Genomic DNA, 22233 nt, shown 5'->3' with positions numbered 1-22233 from the left:
CGTAATTAAATCGTTATGCTAGCACATCTTATCTGTATACCAACTACCACTTAAAGCAGGCAAGCTTCACCATACATGGAGCGGTCCTCATGGATACTATCACTACTTGGGAGAGCTTATCATATTTCTGACGTCACACTGTGACCACCTGCCGAGCAGTTCCTGGAACCCTTGTCTCAATTCGTTCTTTGAATTTCCGGAAACAAAACTGAACATGATCTACCTGCGGTAGCTGAACATCAGCTCCTGATACAGGAGTATCAGTTATAACCGCGATAACGATGATGCCTACATAGAAACCTGCAGGTCGGGGTGACAGGCAGTGTCACATTATACGCAATAACAAATTGGCAGGAGCAGGCTGACAAAACTATTATTTCAATTAAAAATATCTTTACATGTCCATATCCAGTTTCTGAGATTAAGTTTAATGTCTGGCAGTGTTGCATGTAGTAGCCGTAACATTAGTAGAAATGCCTTTATACACTGTTCACTACAAGCATTTCTGCCACTTGTAGTAGCCGTAACTTCGGTAGATCTAGTAGCTTCTTTATACCTAGTTCACTACAACCATTTGTGTCACTTGTAGTGGCTGTTACATCGGCAGATGCAGAGTTCACTATTATGGCATCTAGCAGGAATATAATCGGCAGATTTCCTTGTATTTCACATATACATGTCTTTAGGTGTGTGTATTCCGCTACCCTGCCTCTCAATGTTTTCTATACATAGTTTTCTACAATAATATCATGTCTCGCAGTCCCCGAACCATATCAAATTCTTTCCCGACAGTCCAGCCCTCCTAATTGCTGAAAGAAGCAAGGATGGATTTCCCCAGCTTCAGTCTCTGTCTCAATGGGGTTCATTTGCAATTGAAATGATTTATTTTTATTACCATCAAACTGAAATTTATTCAGAGACTAAGCGTTTGCGTTTACAAGTAGCAGTACTACAAGTAGTAGCTTTCATGTAACGAGTAACATTACTGTCCGTGTACGTTAAGTATTGTTCTCTACTTGTATAGTAGCGTTACAGCTACCCGACTAGAAATGTCTTTAGAAAGGTTCTCACGCACACGAAGAATACAGATCACAAAAATATCCAGTCAAACCTGAGCCGCGCAAAAGTCTTTTCATGACAATAGTCGTACCACATCACTCATGCGGAGTCCTTGCATGTACAGCAACACGTGATTGCAATCGGTATTTCACAATACTTGAGTTGGTTTTATTTAAAGTAGTTCGGGGAATACCGAGTCGATATTACCAGTCACATGGCCTTGGACGTTCTTGGAAACAGACTGACTGATGCTATATAAGTGCGAGGCGGTGTTCACAACACATAACTCCACGCTGACAGAAGAAACCCTATCCCAAGGCGGAGACGTGAGTACCTCGTGTGTTATTACACTGTAAGATATGCGCCAATTAAATGATTAGAATGACAACTTTGTGGAATCTTCCATAGACTTTGTGCATCCTTGTTTAATATTTGCCATGACGTCAGAGTATAATCTTATTAATAACTGCCGAGAAATAGGTGTTGCCTTTTGCAGAAACTATAAAACATTATTCTCAAAACAGAATATCTCCCAAGAACTATGAACTTGAGATGATGTCATGGCATCCATTTTGTAAGAATAAAATAGGGGCATTACTCTAACAAAATGTAGGATGGAATAACAAAGACTGGAAGAATGATGAAAGGTACATTGTCCATTCTTTGCAGGTCATTCCACACGAACTTCGAATTCGCGAATGTACAACAAGTACTAAATACAAAGCTGCAAACAGGTGAGTACAAGTTAGCATTTAAATGCAATTAAATGCTCAGAACAACCTTGGTGTTACTGTAAATTATTGGGTTCACCTCCAAAAAGACAGACCACACATAAGATCGACCTCCCATAAGATAGACTCAATGAGTACACTCATCATCTAAGCCATACTGTCCTTCAGTATTTAATTAATGAGCTGACCCCGAGTCACTACAGAATACAGTAACAACACATTCCTGTATTCTGGGTTATAGGTCGGGAAAGCCATATCTTTTAAGCTGTTTGTCTTTCAGGAGGTCTGTCTAGGGGAAGCTACCAATTCTTGTTAAAAGATCCACAGACTCAGTGTATAACCTTGTTACTATTCTCGCAGGGGTTATTGTTTAACCTTGTCAGTATTCTCAAGGGAGTTATTGTATAACCTTGTCAGTATTCTCAAGGGAGTTATTGTATAACCTTGTCAGTATTCTCAAAGGAGTTATTGTATAACCATGTCAGTATTCTCAAGGGAGTTATTGCATAACCTTGTCAGTATTCTCAAAGGAGTTATTGTATAACCTTGTCAGTATTCTCAAGGGAGTTATTGTATAACCTTGTCAGTATTCTCAAAGGAGTTATTGTATAACCTTGTCAGTATTCTCAAGGGAGTTATTGTATAACCTTGTCAGTATTCTCAAGGGAGTTATTGTATAACCTTGTCAGTATTCTCAAGGGAGTTATTGTATAACCTTGTCAGTATTCTCAAGGGAGTTATTGTATAACCTTGTCAGTATTCTCAAGGGAGTTATTGTGTAACCTTGTCAGTATTCTCAAGGGAGTTATTGTATAACCTTGTCAGTATTCTCAAGGGAGTTATTGTATAACCTTGTCAGTATTCTCAAGGGAGTTATTGTGTAACCTTGTCAGTATTCTCAAGAGGGTTAGTGTATGACCTTGTTACCCTGAAAACTGACGTTTGCAGCATTTGGTTTTTCACCACACATACGTTTAAAGTACTAGATCTTATCACTAGTTGCAAGCCTCAGGGATATGTCTATCTCAGCTGTTGACTTCATAGTAAGGAACCTAACTTTATAACATAGGTCAAAGATATGATAAAATGAAGAAAATAGTTTAATATGTTATCGATAAAACTGTTGATGCATAAATATACTTAATATCCTTTTGCTTCCTACTGTAGTATATTTGTGAATATTGACGGCAATATTGACATTTCAAATCATGATAGTAAATGTCTTAAAAGACACAGTTGTGAAGGAATGTACCTTACCTGTCTCTTAAATGTATTGGGTGCAACGTCTGAGTTTCTATCGGGTAGATCTTTAGTCATGACATTTTCCTCGTTTTTACAAAAATGGATTAAGAAAGTGCGTGATGTGGCTATACCCTTTTCAAGGTGAAACTAATTATTTCTGTGTACCCATTTCCTGCATCTGCATCCATTTCCTGTATCATGTATTGGAAATGGACCTGCACAATGTTCGTCAACGGACCATAATTGAACTGTTATTCCCAATATATGATATTTGCTATACCAACACACCTTCGGCTTATGATCTTTATTGATTTGTGATATTGAAAGTCATATCTAAATTGACATTTTGTTTACTAATTCAAAACATGATTTCTATAGGGTGATGTATCGAATATCATCCAATGTAATATATCCGATGTATTGCTGACTAAGATCAACGATGATTTATCCAACGTAATGTGTTGAGGAACTTAACCAAAGCTAAACTGTATAATGTATTCAGTGTATACACAAATGTATCCAACAGTTAATTGTTGTATTGCGAGTAATGGTGTCTGTGTTTCATCTTTTAGAAAAAAATGTCTGACAGTGGAGCTCAAAAAGACTTGGACAACCATGCCAATCAGTGCAACCCCAACAACTCGGAATACAGTGGCCACACTTCGGGGTACTCCGGGACCGGCGACAAGGCCGACCTCGACAACCACTCCAACCAGTGCAACCCCAATAACTCCGAGTATCGGGGGTACCAGTCGGGCTACGGTGGGTCTGGTGGCAAGTGATTATGTGACAGACGCTGACTGCTTAACACAGCCAATGCAAACACGTGTGTGGAACACGTGGCATGGCGAACAGTAGTGATCATTCTGTGGCATGGCTGTCCAGTCAAAATATTGAAAAGTGAAAAAGTAAATGTCTTTCATGAAAAGATATGTTTGTAGATGTAATAAAAGTGTAGTATATGTAATAAACAGGATGTGAATCCAGAGAGAGTTGATCGTTGATTGTGTATGTGCCGTGAGTTTGTGTTTGTGCGCACGTGTGTGTATGTGTGTGTCCGTGCGTTAGTGCGTGTGTAAATGTGGGTCTTACTAAAATGTGACCCGTGTTATTGACATATTACACCTCAACAGACATTGTGTATATACCAATGTTTATATACCTAAAAGGACCACAAATTTTAGTTTGCAACACGTTTTTCGACTAATGCTATACAGCAAGTTTCATACATAAATCCGTCAGTTTACTATGAGGGTGTTCATTACAAACGTAGCTCCGAAGATGTTTGATGAAGGTAGCAACATTCAAGACCCCAAACTGTGTTATAATAGACATGTGGAGGACGTAACGTCTGATGCAGTTCCCTAGTTTGACTTGCGCCATACTTTCTCGTCCTTCAGTACGTGAATGATTTACTAGTCTGTGCATATGTTTACAATGGATACAACCTTTAGGGGTAGCACGTGGTATCATCAATATTGGACAGTCATATATAAACATGTGTCTTTCCATTAAAAAGAGGATGCACACATAAACATAATGTATTTCAACCAAAGACGATGTGACCACATAGGTAATATGCCCATCTTTATTGTTTTCTAAGCCAATTGATCCATTATTCATACAAAGGTTTGCAGAGACATGCAAGTGCGCTTTACAAATGTTGTAGATGGCCACTCAACGAAATAAATCTGTCTGTCTGTTACATAATGCACATTGATAAAGTATATGTTTCTCGCCACACAGGGGACATTTAGTGTCATCATTTTGAGAATTACAAAACCCTTTTCTAACCAATTCTTGAATCATTACGGTTAACGTCTATCATAACACGTTTCGAGCTCTGCGTGTATTCATTCCGTACCGGTTCAGTAGTCGGGCAGTAAGTGTGATATTCGGATCTAAGGCTCATATGGCTGATATGTATTTTCACCCCGGCATTTGCTTATGTTCAAAGTTAGATATGGACTATATCCAAAGCAGGTAGGCAAATAAAATATGTAGTATGATCAAAATTTGGAAATTTATCATATGAACAGGTTGTAAAAGCTATAATACATTTTGAGACATAATAGTACTGGCAGCAGGTTCTAAAAACTTCTTTTGATCTGGTATTATTCTGTATTTTCGGTTGCGAAAGATTGTTTCGTTAGAAGCAAAATTATATTCAAAGGATCATTTTGAATCCACATAGAATGATTTATCTGGTAAGTTTAATTCTTATTTCATCATCAGACATGAACCACTTTTTAATTTTCTTCCAAAGTCTATTTATCAAATTACAATCCCAAAAAGAGGTGTAAGATATGATTACACGATACCAAGTGGTCAAATGCAACATATGTCATATTTGGGATTTCACTTTCTTAGGAAAGTACAAATTCTAGTACCTTTTTGGTTGAATCCTATCCGGGATTCGAAGTCGCGGTCGCAGTCGCTGTCGCAGTCGCGGTGGCTGAGCGGGCTAGGTGGCTGACTTTGTGTGCTGGCGATTAGGTGCCTGACTCTGAGGGTGCGGGTTCGAATCCCGGATGGGACTCAACCAAAAAAGTACTAGAATTTGTACTTTCCTAAGAAAGTGAAATCCCAAATATGACATTTGTTGCAAGGTGCAAGATAGTTTCATTGGGATGAGTCACTGGCTTTCATTTTATGTTCATAACAGTTTGTGCCTATGATATTGTTTACAATTTTCATTTGGAACCATCATAATTCCGTACTGCATGTACATCTAAATGGAATAATGTAAGTTCTCCAGTCTGATTCATCAATGTTAGATTCAAGTGTGGTTTCCCATTTTAAATTTGAGGCTGATTTCCTGAATTTTGCCGGAAGAAGAGTGATATAGAACAGCATGCTACCATTATCAGAATGAAACATTTTATGAATGTAGTAAGGTGCTACAGGCAATTCTAATGACAAGTGGTCTGAGTTAAGGGTAGCAAGATTTTTTGAACTGATCATACTTTGATACGATAAGAAATGTAAATGCTGTTGTTGTAAGGTGATCTAGGTATTAATAAGAATTCTAGATCGACATCTTTGACATGTTTACTGGTATATAAAGTTTGAAAATAGGTTTTTGCATGGTTGTTAATATCCTTTGTTTCGTTTATTTGTTTGCCACCAGTTTCTAGCTCAGTAATTGCTTTGTTTAAGAAATTCTGGGCTTTCAGGGGATAATAAAAATCTGCTGCTTTTCTCCTTGTTTCATACCAGTTTGCTTTTGACCTCAATATGCTTCTTTCTGTTTTGTATTTATTTAATTCAAGCTGCTGATCTTACAGTTTATCAATTTCTTTCTTCAGTTTCGACTTCACTCTCAATCAAGGCTATCTGCTTTCAATACTGCCTAGTTTTACTGCAAGACTTTCAAGTGTTTCATTGTATATGTATCATTCTATTCTTCTTCTGGGTTTAGTCTTTCTCTCTTTTTCTGAGATGAATATGTTTCTGTGTGGCCTAGAAGATTGCCCGAGTACTTCGAAAAGCAATCGTTCGTTTATCTTTACTACTTTAAAACCATCTTCGTCTCGAGAGTAATAGTGATCTACCGTCTCTTTCATGTTAATTTTGATTTCTCGCCCATATTCGGGATCGTTACAACCATAGCATTCAACTGAGTGGTCCATTTGAACGTAACGCATGTTGTAGCATGCCGTTGTGTTTGTGAAGGGAACACAAAACGGGGATCTCTATGCATGCGTTATAACTGAATATGATCAACAATGTCTGCACAGTGTAGTGTATGACTAACGGTCTCCAACGATGCATCAGGTTTTCCATGTTTCCGTCTTGTTTGAATGTCCTTTTGTGAGTAGTCTCACTCAATCAATAGGCTTCTTGTAAGTACGTTTCTGAAAAGAAAGTTCCAATTTCTCTGTAGGAAGAACATGTGCAGACATGTTATTCTGTGAGACTTCTTTTCCTTGTAAGTCTTGATCTTGCAGTTGGAATAATATCACGTGACCAAGGTAAACCAGGTCACGTGACTGGTCGATGATTATTTAAAGTGGCTGCGAGAAGCCCTCAGTTAAATCGCTGAATCTCCAATCATAATCAAGCAGCCCTCAGTGAATTTGATTGCCGATCTTTGTAGAAAGTATCGTTCGCCATAACTCTGCAGGTGAGTCTTTGTTGTGTTTTATGTAGCAGTGTAAATACACATGTTGTGTTTAGGGTCATTAGCAATTACTACATCATTCATCCTAGAAAGAAGGGAGAAATACGTCTTATCTACCTTAAACGTTTTTATCATAGGGAGTGTCATCCCTTGTATATTTTAAGTTGAGTGGAATGGTAGAATTTTCTAAACTATCTATTTCATCACCGAATTCGATTAAAATTTGAAACTCCATACAGGTATCAAATGCACTATAACTTTCCGCGCTTGTTTTAATGCTAAATGTGATATTCTAGTTGTTTTACTGTCCTTCGTCGATGGGTTTTTATAATACGCACATATTCCATTTCAGTGTTAAATGTTCTCGTCACGATATGGCTGAAATATTGCCGATGTGACGTTACATATTAACCCACTCACTCACTCTAATTTGAATTATATGTTAGACTAAGTGTAGATTGTGTGAGCATATTAGTGATACTTTGCAATGTGACCTTAACAAATCAATTCCTGCAATTTATAGAAATTATTTGTTAAATTCCAAGTGTAGATTGTGTGAGCATATTATTGATACTTTGCAATGTGACCTTAACAAATCAATTCCTGCAATTTTTACAAATTATTTGTTAAATTCCAATTCTCTTCACAAAACTTATATAGTGAAACAGGAAGGTATTACAATAATGACATAAAATGTAAAACATGTCTGCCCTGTTCCAGTTATGCAGAGGATGAATTCGATTTTGTTTTAAAATGTCCTGTTAATCAAAATTTATGGAAATTGTACTTTAATCCTTATTATTGGGAAAAGCCATCAGTTTTCAAACTTGTCCAGCTCTTGAGAACCGAAACTGTTATGCTGCACTGTAGTCTAATAAAATTCCTTATTCAAAGTCAAGACTGAAGTTGATGTTTATGCTTAAATATGTACTTCCCTGTCTGTAGTAAGAAGGTATATTTTCATGTTCATCACCAGGTAACCAAAAGAATTGAATTGATTCTGGTAGTGATGGGTCAGTAAAACGAGAAGAGCCCAGGAGATAGACGTGTGTGTTACTATAGTGTGCAGTGACTCTGGGTCATTAACTAATGGGGGTGGATGGGTGGACAGCATGGGTCAGCCAAGTAGTGTACTCATTGAGTCTTATGAGAGGTTTGTCTTTTGGGAGACCTGTCTTATGTGAGAGAACGTAGAGGTGACATCAGACAGGCACAGATGTCGGTCTCGCTCAATGTGAGATTTTCGTGGGCGTCTTCCATAATTTCTGCAATACGAATGACTGAAAGGAAACTCCTTCATGCAGAATACCCTATCATATAATCATATTTTAGAAATATAACTCCGTAAATTAGGATCAGTTTCTACACTTGTGTTAATATGGTAATCTCACTCAGTACTTGATGATGCAAAGTTTCATTGTGCTCTTGTTCAGCAAGAACATCCTGTGACTAGGCGCCGTCAAAAAGAGCCTCGTTTAACATACCGATGTGGCAGAAAGTAACACTTGAAAAATATTGTTGGAATAAAACGATTTTACAGATTCTCCAAGTCCGACTTACTTTTTTCAAAACATATTCAACGGCATACAAACAGTTCTCGTCTATACTTGGTGGCTGGTATCAGATATAAACTGTCAACGTCAGGGACAATAGGTCACGATTATTTACCTAAACGTATGCCATTTAACAATTTGCGTTAAAATGCAAATTGCATTGGTTACCTAACGCCGCTGAGAAGTGAATTTGTAATTTCTGTAGATAATAGATCTCAAGAACAAGGTTTTACTTGGCTGATGTTTTTGTTAAGCTATGGCTGTTATGTGCTATTTTTTTTGTTTGACGATGCTCTTTTCAACTATACGCTCCATCTTGCAACTGGTTTTGCTTGTCCTTGGGTTGTCTTGTGCTCTTAGTTTTGCTTGTCTGTAGGTTGCATTGTCCTAGTTTTGTGTGCCAGTCGGTTGCATTGTGCTATTAGTTTTGTTTCTCTATGAGTTGTATTGTGCTGCTAGTTCTGCTTGTCTATATGCTGCATTGTGCTGTTAGTTTGTTTGCCTATGGGTTGTATTGTGCAGCTACTTTTGTTAGTCTATGAATTGTATTGTGCTGTAGTTTTGCTTGTCTATGGGTCGTGTTGTGCTGTTTGTTTCAGATGCTCAGGGATTGTATTGTGCAGCTACTTTCGTCTGTCTATGAGTTGTACTGCTAGTTTCGTTTGTCCGTGGCCTGTTTTGTGCTGTCAGTTTTGTTTTTTTATTGATTATATTTCTTCTGCAAGTTTCAATTGTCTGTGGGTTGTATTGTGCCAGTAGTTTCGTTAGTCCATGTGTTGTATTGTGCTGTTAGTTTTCTTTGTCTATGAGTTGTATTGTGCTGCCAGTTTCCTTAGTCTATGAGTTGTATTGTGCTGCTAGTTTCCTTTGTCTATGAGTTGTATAGTGCTGCTAGTTTCCTTTGTCTATGAGTTGTATTGTGCTGCTAGTTTTCTTTGTCTATGAGTTGTATTGTGCTGTTAGTTTTCTTTGTCTATGAGTTGTATTGTGCTGCTAGTTTCCTTTGTCTATGAGTTGTATTGTGCTGCTAGTTTCGCTTCTCTGAGAGACATATTTTGTGCTAGTTTTGCTAGATTTTTTACTGGGTTTCATTTTGCTGCTAGTTTCCATCGTCTATGAATTGTATTGTGCTGCTAGTTTTGTTTGTCTACGGGTTGTATTGTGCATCTCGTTTCGTTTATCTGTGAGATGTATTGTGCTGCTACTTTCGTTTGTCTATGGATTTTATTGTGTTGCTACTTTTGTACGTATTGCTGGTGACAGTGTAAGACCTATATTTGAGTAATCGCTTATCAGTGTAAAGTCACTATCCTTTGTTTCCTTTACTACCGTAAATATACAATAAAAAACAGCCTCGACTATCCCTGGGAAAAGATTACATCTTTACTAATAGCAAAACGGTTGAGAAAGTTATGCAGACCACTGAAAATCAGTGATGACACTTGGTCTCTACATTCCAGGTGAACAAAAGTGTATCCACACCATTATCCTTTTTAGGCGTAAAAACCATATTCCAGACGAGCTTTTCATCAAGTATTCATATTTGAATATGGGGTACATTAAAAGGTTTACAGCTGATAAATTTCAATTCTTAAAGAAGTTGAATACCGTGGTTTGTGCGCATAAGGTGTGACAGAAGGAGTGCATGTTTAGGTTAGGCAGTTATTTCCTTGCATATGATCATACTTCATGGTATTTTGGGCACACAAGCATTTATCCTGAGGTAAATCTTGACAAGGGTTATTTCCCCTCATCAAATTTTATTTGGGTATGTCATTTTAATTGGATATAATGTTGATACCCCCTGGTAACATATTTTATATATTTCTGAATATTAATCTAGAGCAAATTTACTGTATAAAGTTCATTTTATAATAAAAAAACTACCATTAAATTATTCTTTTCTTAATGAATCAATATTCTTTTGAAGTCTACGTTTCTTCCTAGAAGTTATATAATGTGTCTAAACATACATACTGCCTTGACTATTGATTTTCCTGATTTATTTCATATTAGTGCTGAAATATCTTTATAAATAACACATACTGAATGTAAACAATGTAGTTTTAAGAGAACTTTATTTACATATTACTTTTTTACAGACGGTGCAAGAGGAGTGCCACAAGGGGGCACTACTTGTCAAACAAATGCCGTGGTGACTTGCTATATTTATTGCATAATTAGTTTCAGCACACCTTTTCTACAAAATGATATCAAAGTCTGCAATTTCTTCACATTTTGATATTTAGGATGCACCCACCTTAAAGGTTTCCTTCCATTCTGCAGCAGTATGTCTGACCGACCAGATCAAAAAGCCGCCGACAACCGCAGCAACCAGTGCAACCCAAACAATGAGAAATATCAGGGCCACGAAAAGGAGTACACCGGGACGGGCGACAAAGCGGACCTGGATAACCATGGCAACCAGTTAAACCCAAACAATCCTGAATATGGAGGGGGCGTTGCTGGGGGAAAGAAGTGATTGTCTCCCTTGACTTATTCCCACCGAAAATGTAGATAGCTTTTTAAGAGTCGCAGTGATTTGTGTGGCTGTCTGCCAGGCTCTTCTTAGATTTCAAGTAACGAAATAATAGTAATAAATGCCATAAAATCACCATCAGTCTTGCGTTGCTAATGATTCCAATTACAAGATGGCACTTGTAGTTACGGAAGACAACGGGAACTGGTTGGCAGGGAAACAGCGTGTCTGTTACAATTACAAAATCTCAGGGGACTTGGACGAGGAACCAGACATACGTCCGGACTAATTACAGAAAGCACATGCGATACACTTGAACAAGGGGTACATCCTCATCACCATCTCCTCGAATCACCCCACCTCACTACGTCACCTAAACGTCACGCCATTTCTCGTGTCCACATCATAAAAATGTTAGTATTGTACTGTTAAGTTTGTTTATCTGTGGGTTTGTGGGGTTTTGTACTTACTGTTGGTAACTGCTTGTTATGAAGGCTTATCATATACCTATCAAAAATATGGACCATTTTGCACATGCATTACTTGTAGTCTGTCGTACAGACCCCGAAGCAAATATATCCAAGGAAGCCCATGCAAGTCTAGAAAATGTGGTAAGTCTAGATTCCCTTACGTTCATATCATCTTTAGTTGAAGGACATTATGTGTGCATCCTCCGTTTAATAGGACACATGTTAATATATTACTGTCCAGTATTAATGATACCACGTGATACTCCTAAAGGTTGTATTCATTGTAAACATAAGCACATACCAGTGAATCGTTCACGTACTGAAGGACGAGAATGTATGGTGCAAGTCAAACTAGGGAATTGCATTAGACCACGCAGGTACCTGCGTCACGCTACAAGGGAATCACTTGTAAGAATCTGTCAATGTTAAATTAGCTCTGTTTCTAATACATTCATTGTCATTAAGGAAGAATCTCATCTCACCTGCTAACTGATTTCACAATGCTCTGATGCTTTTCACGCTTTGCCAGGTCAGTATGCTGTCTGTCATTACAACACTATGTATACGGGCCAGAGGCCTTGTGTACAATAAACCATCTTGATCTGGATCATCAGACCACACGTCTATTATATAACAGTTTGGGGTCTTGAATGCTGCTACCTTCATCAAACATCTTCCGAGCTACGTTTGTAATGAACCCCTCATACTAAACTGACGGATTTCTGTATGAAACTTGCTGTATATCATTAGTCGAAAAACGTGTTGAGAACTCAAATTTGTGTACCTTTCAGGTTCATAAACATTGGTACATACACAATGTCTGTTGAGGTATAATATGTCAAGAAGACGGGTCACATTTTAGTAAGACCAACATTACACACACACACACACACACACACACACACACATGTTTAGTCAGACAACGAAATCACATTGTAAATCATCGATGTTATGCGTTTGTTTGAAAGAATCTATGTGATTGTCAACAAAATAAACAGCAGAACGCAGACTGCTTCAGAGGGAGGGAGCCAAGGACCAGCGGGAGTGTTGGGTCAGTCAGTCAATGTTTGTCAGTGTAGGTCAGTTCTGCACGTGACAGGTATGCAGAGGTGTCACAGGTCGTGAATAGGGTAAGGTGGGTGCCAACTGTTAACCATCATACGGAGTTTGTTGTAATGAGTTGTTCAACATGAATCACAAAACCCATTATTGAGAATTATCTTTCAGGTTAAAATCTTTAAATCTGTAAAAATCATTAATCGGACCACCTATGCTTAGAACTCAACATTTGTTAGAGCCCCTCTGACACAAGCACACACAATCATGCACACTCACTGAAGAAAAGATCAAATGAAGACAAAAGTATTATGGTTTGATGTCGTTCACATTCTAAATTAATCAACGTATTTCTAATAGCTTTAAGCATATAGATAGATAATATTTATATTTTCATGATAATATTATGTGAAATGAGTGTTTTATGTTACACTATAAGTCGTTGGAATTAGCCAGTGCTATTAATATATTTTTAGCATATCTGGCTGGATACTGTTATTATCTGTAAATATCATAACACAATTACACTTCATCAAGTTCACACCATTCTTCAAAAAGAGGAGTCATCAGTGTCCAGACGAATGACAACTGGATTAACTGTTTGCTCCTTGCAACATATGTCATATTTGGGATATCACTTTCTTAGTAAAGTACAAATTCTAGTACTTATTGGTTGAGTCCTATCCGCGATTTGAACACGCACCCTCAGAGTCAGGCACCTAATCGTCAGCACACAAAGTCAGCCGCCTAGCCCGCTCAGCCATCGCGACTTCCACAAAGATGAAAGTCGGACAACTGGTAGTCTAGACTGCGTACTTTGTGTACCCCTCTGACAAGTGTGAATTGGCACGGCTCCCATGGCAAATTGCTTCTTCAAGCCATCTTTGAGCCAGTACTCTTTCCCACCTTCTTGACATGTTCAACACATGCGTCCCAGCATGGCAATGTCACATATAGCAGTGTTGACAATGTGCTTGACAGCATTCAATTTGAATGATTGATTTTTCCTGGCCACTGTACTTTTAAGGTCTCCCCAGATAAGCTCGGTTGGGTTGAGATCACAGTGGTACGTTGGTAATCTCAATACCTTATGGCCGTGTTGGCGTAGCATTTTGTCAATGCTGTATGTGGGTGGAGGTTTGTTAGTTTTAATCAAAGAGTACAACTGTGGTTTAGTGGCCTTAAATGAAAATTGTATATTCTTATTTGTTAGCCATTGCTGCATATCTGAGTTCTTTGTACTGGAAGTCGGGCATCTGAATAAACTTTCCTGATGACAGCTAGAAGTAGTCAGTGTGAATTATCCATGCGGCCCGTCACTCTGCAGTGAACAGATAACTATCATGGACTGCGCGCGCATTACCTTTCTGTCCGCTGTTACAGGTTATTGGCTCCCTCCCTCTGCAAGCAATATGCATTCTGCTGTTTATTTTGTTGACAGTTGCATAGACAGATTCTTTCGTCCAAACGCATAACATCGGTGATTTACAGTGTGATTAGTTTGTCTGACAAAACATCCACTTGCAAAGTTTGAGATCGATTGGATCATTGGATGAGGAGTTATCTACAAAAACCGAGTCCTCATGCATTTCATGCCAAACTATAACGATCAACACAACTCTCTCTGGATTCACATCCTGTTTATTACATATACTACACTTTTATTGCATCTACAAACATATCTTTTCATGAAAGACATTTACTTTTTCACTTTTTAATATTTTGACTGGACAGCCATGCCACAGAATGATCACTACTGTTCGCCATGCCACGTGTTCCACACACGTGTTTGCATTGGCTGTGTTGACCAGTCAGCGTCTGTCACATAATCACTTGCCACCAGACCCACCGTAGCCCGACTGGTACCCCCGATACTCGGAGTTATTGGGGTTGCACTGGTTGGAGTGGTTGTCGAGGTCGGCCTTGTCGCCGGTCCCGGAGTACCCCGAAGTGTGGCCACTGTATTCCGAGTTGTTGGGGTTGCACTGATTGGCATGGTTGTCCAAGTCTTTTTGAGCTCCACTGTCAGACATTTTTTTTCTAAAAGATGAAACACAGACACCATTACTCGCTATACAACAATTATCTGTTGGATACATTTGTGTATACACTGAATACATTATACAGTTTAGCTTTGGTTAAGTTCCTCAACACATTACGTTGGATAAATCATCGTTGGTCTTAGTCAGCAATACATCGGATATATTACATTGGATGATATTCGATACATCACCCTATAGAAATCATGTTTTGAATTAGTAAACAAATGTCAATTTAGATATGAATGAATTTGGATATCACAAATCAGTATAGATATTAAGCTGAATGTGTGTCGGCATCGCAAATATCGCAAATATCATATATTGGGAATAACAGTCCCATGGTGGTCCGTTGACGAACATTGTACGAGTCCATTTCCAATATATGATAGGTACGATAGATGCAGGAAATGGGTACACAGAAAATTAGTTTCACTATAAAAAAAGGCGTAGTCACATCCCGCTCTTTCTTAATCCAGTTTATGTGAAAACGAGGAAAATGTCATGACTAAAGATCTACCCAATACAAACTCAAACGTTCCACGCAAAACAATTATGAAATTAAGAGACAGTTAAGGTACATTCCTTCACAACTGTGTCTTTTAAGACATTTACTATCATGATTTGAAATGTCAATATTGCCGTCAGTATACACAAATATACTACAGTAGAAAGCAGACGGATATTAAGTTTATCTCTGCATCAAAACATTTATCCATAATAAATCCAAGTATATTTTTCGTTATTAACATATCTTTGACCTGTGTTAAGATTCCTTACTATGAAGTCGATAGCTGAGATAGGCATTCCGTTATACTTGAGGCTTACAACTAGTGATAGCATCATAAGATCCTGATCGTTAAACATATAAACATATGTGTGGCAAAAAAACCCAAATGCTACAGACGTCAGTTTTCCGGGTAACAAGGTTATACACTAACTCCCTTGAGATATTGACAGGTTTACACAATAACTCCTGAGAAGGTTATACACTGTGGATGATTTAACAATAATTGGTAACTTCCCCTATGACAGACCTCCCAACAGACACACAACTGAAAACAACACATACAAACAAACACACACACGCGCGCGCGCGCGCGCGCACGCACACGCACACGCACAAATATATATATATATATTTGATCGAGGTATGCAAACTTGTACTCACCTGTTTGCAGTTCTGTATTTAGTATTTTTTGTACATTCTCGAAGTCTGTGTTCGTTTGGAATGACCTACAACAGGATGGACAATGTATCTTGCATCATTCTGTAAGTGTTTGTAATTACATCCTACATTATGTTACAGTTTATTTTATTTTCACTAATAGATTCCTTACTAACATCTCAAGTTCATAGTTCTTGGGAGATATTTTTCTGGTTTGAGAAAAATGATCAATAGAATGGTAAATTTCTGCAGAAGGCAACACACCTATTTCTCAGCAGTCATTAATACGATTGTACTCTGACGTCATAGCAAATATTAAGCAAGGATGCACAAGGTCTATGGAAGATTAATTAAACAAAGTTGTCATTCTAAACATTAAATTCCCGCATATGTCTTACAGTGTAATAACACACGAGGTACTCACCCGTTCGCCTTGGAACAACGTTTGTTATGTGAGCAGTTCTGTATGTGTTGTGAACACCACCTCGCACTTATATAGCATCAGCCAATCTGATTCCAAGAACGTCCCAGGCCATGCGACTGGTAATATCGACTCGGTATTCCCCGAACTACTGAAAATAAAACCAATTAAGGTATTGTGAAATACCGATTGCAATCACATGTGGACGCACTATCACGGACTCCGCATGAGTGATGTGGTGCGACTATCGTCAAGAAAAGACTGATTGTACAGTCTCCTTATAGGTTTGACTGGATATTTTTGTGATATGTATTCTTCGAGTGCGTCATGCAGAAGCAAGCACCTTCCTAAAGACGTTTCTACTCGGGTAGCTGCCAGGCTACTATACAAGTAGAGAACAATACTTAACGTACAAGGACAGTAATGTTACTCGTTACATTGTTCTTACATGAAAACTACTACTTATAGCACTACTACTTGTAAACACAATTGTAGCACTACTACTTGTAAACACAAACACTTAGTCTCCGAATATATTTCAGTTTGATGGTAATAAATATTATATCATTTCAATTGCATGGAGACAGAGACTGAACGTGGGAAAATCCATCCATCCATCAATTCTTTCAGGGCATTAGGAGGAGGGCTAGGCTGCAGGGGAAAATATAATATGGTTTCAGGGACAGCGAGACATGCTACTGCTTGTAGAGAGCTGTGCATAGAGTACAGTGATAGGCAAGCAAGCGGAATAAACACACCACCTAAGGACATGTATATGTGAAGTACAAGGAAATCTGCCGGTTCTGTTACTGCTAGATGCCACTTCACAACTACTTGTAGTGAACTCTGTATATACCGATGTAACGGCTAGTGACACAATTGCTTGTAGTGAACTCGGTATAAAGAAGATACTAGATCTACGGATGGAAAGGCTAGCGACACAATTGCTTGTGGTGAACTAGGTATAAAGAAGATACAAGATCTACGGATGGAACGGCTACTACAAATGACACAACTGCTTGTAGTGATGCATGTATAAAGTATGTTTAGCTACGGCATGTAGACCATGTTCAGTTTTGTTGTCGCAAATTGAAAGGAAGAATTGAGACAAGGGTTCCAGGAACTGCTCGGCAGGTGGTCACAGTGTGACGTCAGAAATATGATAAGCTCTCCCAAGTAGTGATAGTATCCATGAGGACCGATCCATGTATGGTGAAGCTTGAATGCTTTAAGTGGTAGTTGGTATACAGATAAGATGTGCTAGTATAACGATTTAATTATGCCCATATCTGCTAGATTCTGTGTCCGCCTGTTCCTGGTGACTGAATTTAGAATGTGATGTTCTCCCACAACAAGTCATGTTGTATGTACAGACGGCACAGAACACACGACCATGTCCCGACACACAGTGATACACTTTTACCTGCTGATGCAAGTGCCGGGACAGGTCTAAATTTTCTACCCGGGTACCCCATTCCGCATTATCCTACCCTACCCGGATACGTGTTATGTTGATTCCTGACATCAAATTCGTACGAAATGGTAGTATCTTCTTCAGTTCGGAGGCTACAATTTCGAGTATTTCCATAAATTAACTATGTATTATATTCGAAACAAGTGACTGCATAATTATATCTAAATCTTATAAATCTAAATTTTTAAAAATCTATTACCTAATAACATATTACATTGTTTAATCTACTAGTCACATGATCATAACCGGTCCAGGTATGGAGATGGGTACCCGTCCAATTAATTACCCATCTCCCCCGGGTATCCAGGTTACAGGTCCCAGCCTTAGCTATCAAGTTTACTTTCCTCGATTCCAGATTGTAGATAGTGTCAGTTGTAGTTGTGTCAGTTGTAGTGGTGTCAGTTGTAGTGGTGTCAGTTGTAGTGGTGTCAGTGGTGTGGCAGTGTCAGTACTGGTAGTGTCAGTAGTGGTAGTGTCAGTTGTAGTGGTGTCAGGTGTGGTAGTGTCAGTTGTGTGATAGTGTCAGTGGTGTGGTAGTGTCAGTTGTGGTAGTGTCAGTAGTAGTAGTGTCAATGCAGTGTCAGCAGTGTGGTAGTGTCAGTAGTGGTAGTGTCAGTAGTAGTGTCAGTGGTAGTGTCAGTAGTGGTAGTGTCAGTAGTAGTGCCAGTAGTAGTGGCAGTGGTAGTGTCAGTAGTGGTAGTGTCAGTGTAGTGTCAGCAGTGGTAGTGTTACTGTAGTGGTAGTGTCACTAGTGGTAGTGTCACTAGTAGTAGTGTCACTAGTGGTAGTGTGAGTGTAGTGTCAGTAGAGGTAGTGTCAGTAGTGGTAGTGTCAGTGATGGTAGTGTCAGTAGTGGTAGTGCCAGTGGTGGTAGTGTCAGTGGCGGTAGTGTCAGTAGTGTGATAGTGGTAGTGTCAGTGGTGGTATTGTCAGTAGTGGTAGTGTCAGTGGTGTGATAGTGGTAGTGTCAGTGGTTGTAGTGTCAGTAGTGTGGTAGTGTCAGTGGTGGTAGTGTCAGTAGTGGTAGTGTCAGTGGTTGTAGTGTCAGTGGTTGTAGTGTCAGTGGTTGTAGTGTCAGTAGTGTGGTAGTGTCAGTGGCGGTAGTGTCAGTAGTGTGGTAGTGGTAGTGTCAGTGGTGGTATTGTCAGTAGTGGTAGTGTCAGTGGTGTGATAGTGGTAGTGTCAGTGGTTGTAGTGTCAGTAGTGTGGTAGTGTCAGTGGTGGTAGTGTCAGTAGTGGTAGTGTCAGTGGTTGTAGTGTCAGTGGTTGTAGTGTCAGTGGTTGTAGTGTCAGTAGTGTGGTAGTGTCAGTGGCGGTAGTGTCAGTAGTGTGGTAGTGGTAGAGTCAGTGGTGGCAGTGTCAGTAGTGGTAGTGTCAGTGGCGGTAGTGTCAGTAGTGTGGTAAGGGTAGTGTCAGTGGTGGTAGTGTCAGTAGTGTGGTAGTGGTAGTGTCGGTGGTTGTGGTGTTAGTAGTGTGGTAGTCGTAGTGTCAGTGTAGTGTCGGTAGTGGTAGTGTCAGCAGTGTAAGTGTCGGCGTTGATAGTAGGGCTGGGACAGGTAACCCGAATACCTGGACGGATGGGTAATTGGTTGGACACGGGTATCCGTCTAATATCCCCGGACCCGCTTTGATCACGTGGCTAATAAATGAAGAATTGATTGAACGTGTGTCTTAATGTCATAATTTTGTTTGCAATGAGATTGTTGTCTTGTGTTTGAGATTGTGGAGAAAACTTGCACTGAAACTCAAAAGATGTCAACTGCCGACAACTAAGTACAGAACAGAACCGCCCAGTGTTAACCTACCTTGTTCAATATTATCTAGCTAGCGGGTTCAACATGCGACATAAAACGAATTATTTAACTAACAACTAGAATGGAAACGAATCTAAACCATACTGAAACATTTTCAACAAGCAGACGAAGTCATGAATATCCCTTGCAATGGTAAACTCTCTACATGAATCTGACATGTACTTATGTCAATGTCAAATGTTATATCGTTCTTCACACTGATTTAACGAAGCCATACATAATTATGTGAACAATTCATATACATGTAACTATTCGATAAACAGCGCATTTGATGACATCATTGTTCTCTATGTTTAATCCAGGATACTTTTCAAAGAATCAGACATAACATGGTGTCATTATTACAATTGTGTGTATCGTGCAGAACGTCTGTACATCAATTTGTTACATGTAAGTTTACTAGCATACATCATTTATTTACACCATCCATGGCATGTTGCCTGTAGGTTGTTGGAACGGCAGTTGTTTGCATCTCCTTCCTTCTTATGGGGGGATGTAGGCTGTTAAATATTTCCACATCGATCACGGGCCTACTCCATGAGCACACACTACATTTTAACTTTGTGACTGATGCGACGTGTTCGGTTTTTATCCAAACGACGATGTTATTCTCGGCCATTTAAGACTGGTTTATGAGTGAGTGCGCTAAGATTTACAGTCAACATCAATAGTTCAGTCATATCGTGACTAAAACCAATTCATGGTATATCATAAACTATAGAAAATTTACCAACAAAGACAGTAACATTTCTAGATCACCCCCAAAATGAGTGAAAACTAGCTGGCACATTTCGTTAAGTGTAGGGTGGTATTTTTGGACAATGCTAAGTACAAATGGGCTATGGGTCATCAACAGCTGAAGGCAGGTCATCCTACTATTGACCAAGGGAACAAACAGGGCTGCAGGTACCTGTGGGGAGCTTAGTTAGATTTACACCATACCGTCAGTCGCTGGTGGCTGTAGGAAAAAAAGCCGAGGTGTAAAATGACAAAAATTTCTACGTTTAATAGTTTGGTAAGTTTAGATCAATTTTGAAGGCTTGGGGAGTTACGCACGTGTCCAGGTGACAATAATTATACGATACTTGAACTAACAATAGCGGTTGCTAATTTATACTATCAGTCATTAAAATGCACCTATCTACAGAACATAAGCAGAATTCATCAATTAAATCAATTTGGACACGTCCCACTCCTAGATCATAGCGTCAGTGGTAGTGTCAGTAGTGGTAGTGTCAGTAGTGTGGTAGTGGTATTGACACTGGTGGTAGTGTGTGTACCTGTAGTGTCGGTAGTTGTTGTGACAGTTTCTGTTGATCGCTGCTAGGCAGTCTGATCTATGACTTGTAATCAATATACGCTGCCGCATATGAGTCGATTAGGGTAGACCTGTGTTAGTTTTCAGTTGTGCGAGTTCAAGGACGACCTGCAATTGGTTTTCTTGGAACTGGGCGGCACAAAGCTGTATGACGTCACCAATCAGTATGGCAAGGGTGGTTTACTTTATCTGCGAAAGTGAAAGGACTGGGCTTTCCTTGGGACGATCAGTGAGCGCTTTGCGCATTGCCTTGGTGTGGTGGAAGTCAGCGCTTTATAAATACTCTTATTATTATCATCATTATCAATGATTCCATGGCAGTCTGCACGTACTGTCGGGATTTGATGTACATCCTTGTTTTATAGTGTTTTGGTGGTCAGGTTACCCTGCCACAGGCATCGAACATATATATCACATTTCCCATGTCACATGAAACATACACTGCTATTCAACAGGCCGAATTCAGTGTGTCCATATGTATTCGAGTTAGTAAAGGTATTCCTTCATCATGTTCGTTTTCAGTAAGAAAAATGAATCATAGGTACCCAAACCGTGGCCTGAAAGAGGAGACTGTAGGCTGGAGTGTAGTCTCAGAATATCACAATATCATATCAATAATTCCATTGATTAACCTCAAGAAAACCTAGAGCTGCCTCATTTAAGGCAGTCCACATGTCAGTGCGGGCTGGGCGGGAGGGGAAATAAGGTGGTTCAGGGATTGTGAGACAGACTATGGAGACAGGTCACCTATCCATTCAAATATCACGTATGACCTACTGGAACAAAAATGTACAGAATATGCATAATGCGTCGTCGTTTGCATTTGAATGTAATATTTTCATGACAACAGTAAGATCTTTGAAATTGGGAGTCTCATATTGGTGAGCCTAGACTCGACAAGGCTAGCAGATGTGAATGTGATCTGCACTAAAAGTAGAGTTGGCATGAGAAAAAAAATAAACCTAACCAACTTCAAAAGTCTAAACCGAAAGTTGATGAAAAAATAATTCAAGTGAAATTGGCTCAAAGATATTTTAGCCAATTGTATATTGTGTGTCAGTTACCATAGAAAGTACTATGCACAAGGATACTAAATTTTCGCCGGTATCATAACTAAGCACAAAAGCACGTTGGCAAAACGAAGAAGTAGGATGTAGACTGGATAAACAGTCTCCATCAAATAAGCTTGGAGAGAGATACTTATTATACTTCTACGACTGCTATTACCACGTAAAAAGATTTAGACGTTTTTCACAAAGAGTATCTATAGTATTGCATAACTCGCT

General features: G+C 39.1%; 1 protein-coding gene and 1 long non-coding RNA gene across 3 annotated transcripts; one reads left to right on the top strand and one right to left on the bottom strand.

Annotated features, from left to right (window-relative positions):
* Positions 1–1144: 1144 nt before the first annotated feature.
* On the top strand, positions 1145–11323 carry LOC137284607 (uncharacterized). 2 transcript variants are annotated; one of them, XM_067816487.1, is made up of 3 exons: positions 1145–1385; positions 1729–1793; positions 10995–11323. In XM_067816487.1, the coding sequence occupies exons 1-3, from the start codon at positions 1308–1310 to the stop codon at positions 11188–11190; spliced, it is 339 nt and encodes a 112-aa protein (XP_067672588.1). In that variant the 5' UTR covers positions 1145–1307; the 3' UTR covers positions 11191–11323. The 2 variants fall into 2 exon arrangements, 1 of the variants encoding a protein (XP_067672588.1); XR_010956914.1 differs by lacking the exon at positions 10995–11323 and adding an exon at positions 3605–4018 and having other exon boundaries at positions 1157–1385.
* A 3015-nt stretch (positions 11324–14338) lies between these two features.
* Positions 14339–16504, bottom strand: LOC137283730 (uncharacterized). Its single transcript, XR_010956875.1, has 3 exons — positions 16345–16504; positions 15924–15988; positions 14339–14753 (listed from the first exon to the last, which is right to left on the bottom strand). It is a non-coding gene; the product is annotated as an uncharacterized lncRNA (long non-coding RNA).
* Between the last annotated feature and the right edge of the window lie 5729 nt (positions 16505–22233).

Source organism: Haliotis asinina, chromosome 5, assembly GCF_037392515.1.
Source record: "Haliotis asinina isolate JCU_RB_2024 chromosome 5, JCU_Hal_asi_v2, whole genome shotgun sequence".
Taxonomy (NCBI): domain Eukaryota; kingdom Metazoa; phylum Mollusca; class Gastropoda; order Lepetellida; family Haliotidae; genus Haliotis; species Haliotis asinina.
The sequence above is the reverse complement of the archived record's forward strand: the minus strand, read 5'-3'. Positions and strand labels throughout refer to the sequence as shown.

Bases quoted from the DNA above. Each gene is read 5' to 3' on its own strand.
- LOC137284607 (XM_067816487.1), top strand. From the start codon at position 1,308: ATGCTATATAAGTGCGAGGCGGTGTTCACAACACATAACTCCACGCTG. The intron at 1,386-1,728 runs GTGAGTACCTCG...CATTCTTTGCAG, and splicing joins CCCTATCCCAAGGCGGAGAC to GTCATTCCACACGAACTTCG. The intron at 1,794-10,994 runs GTGAGTACAAGT...TCCATTCTGCAG, and splicing joins AAATACAAAGCTGCAAACAG to CAGTATGTCTGACCGACCAG.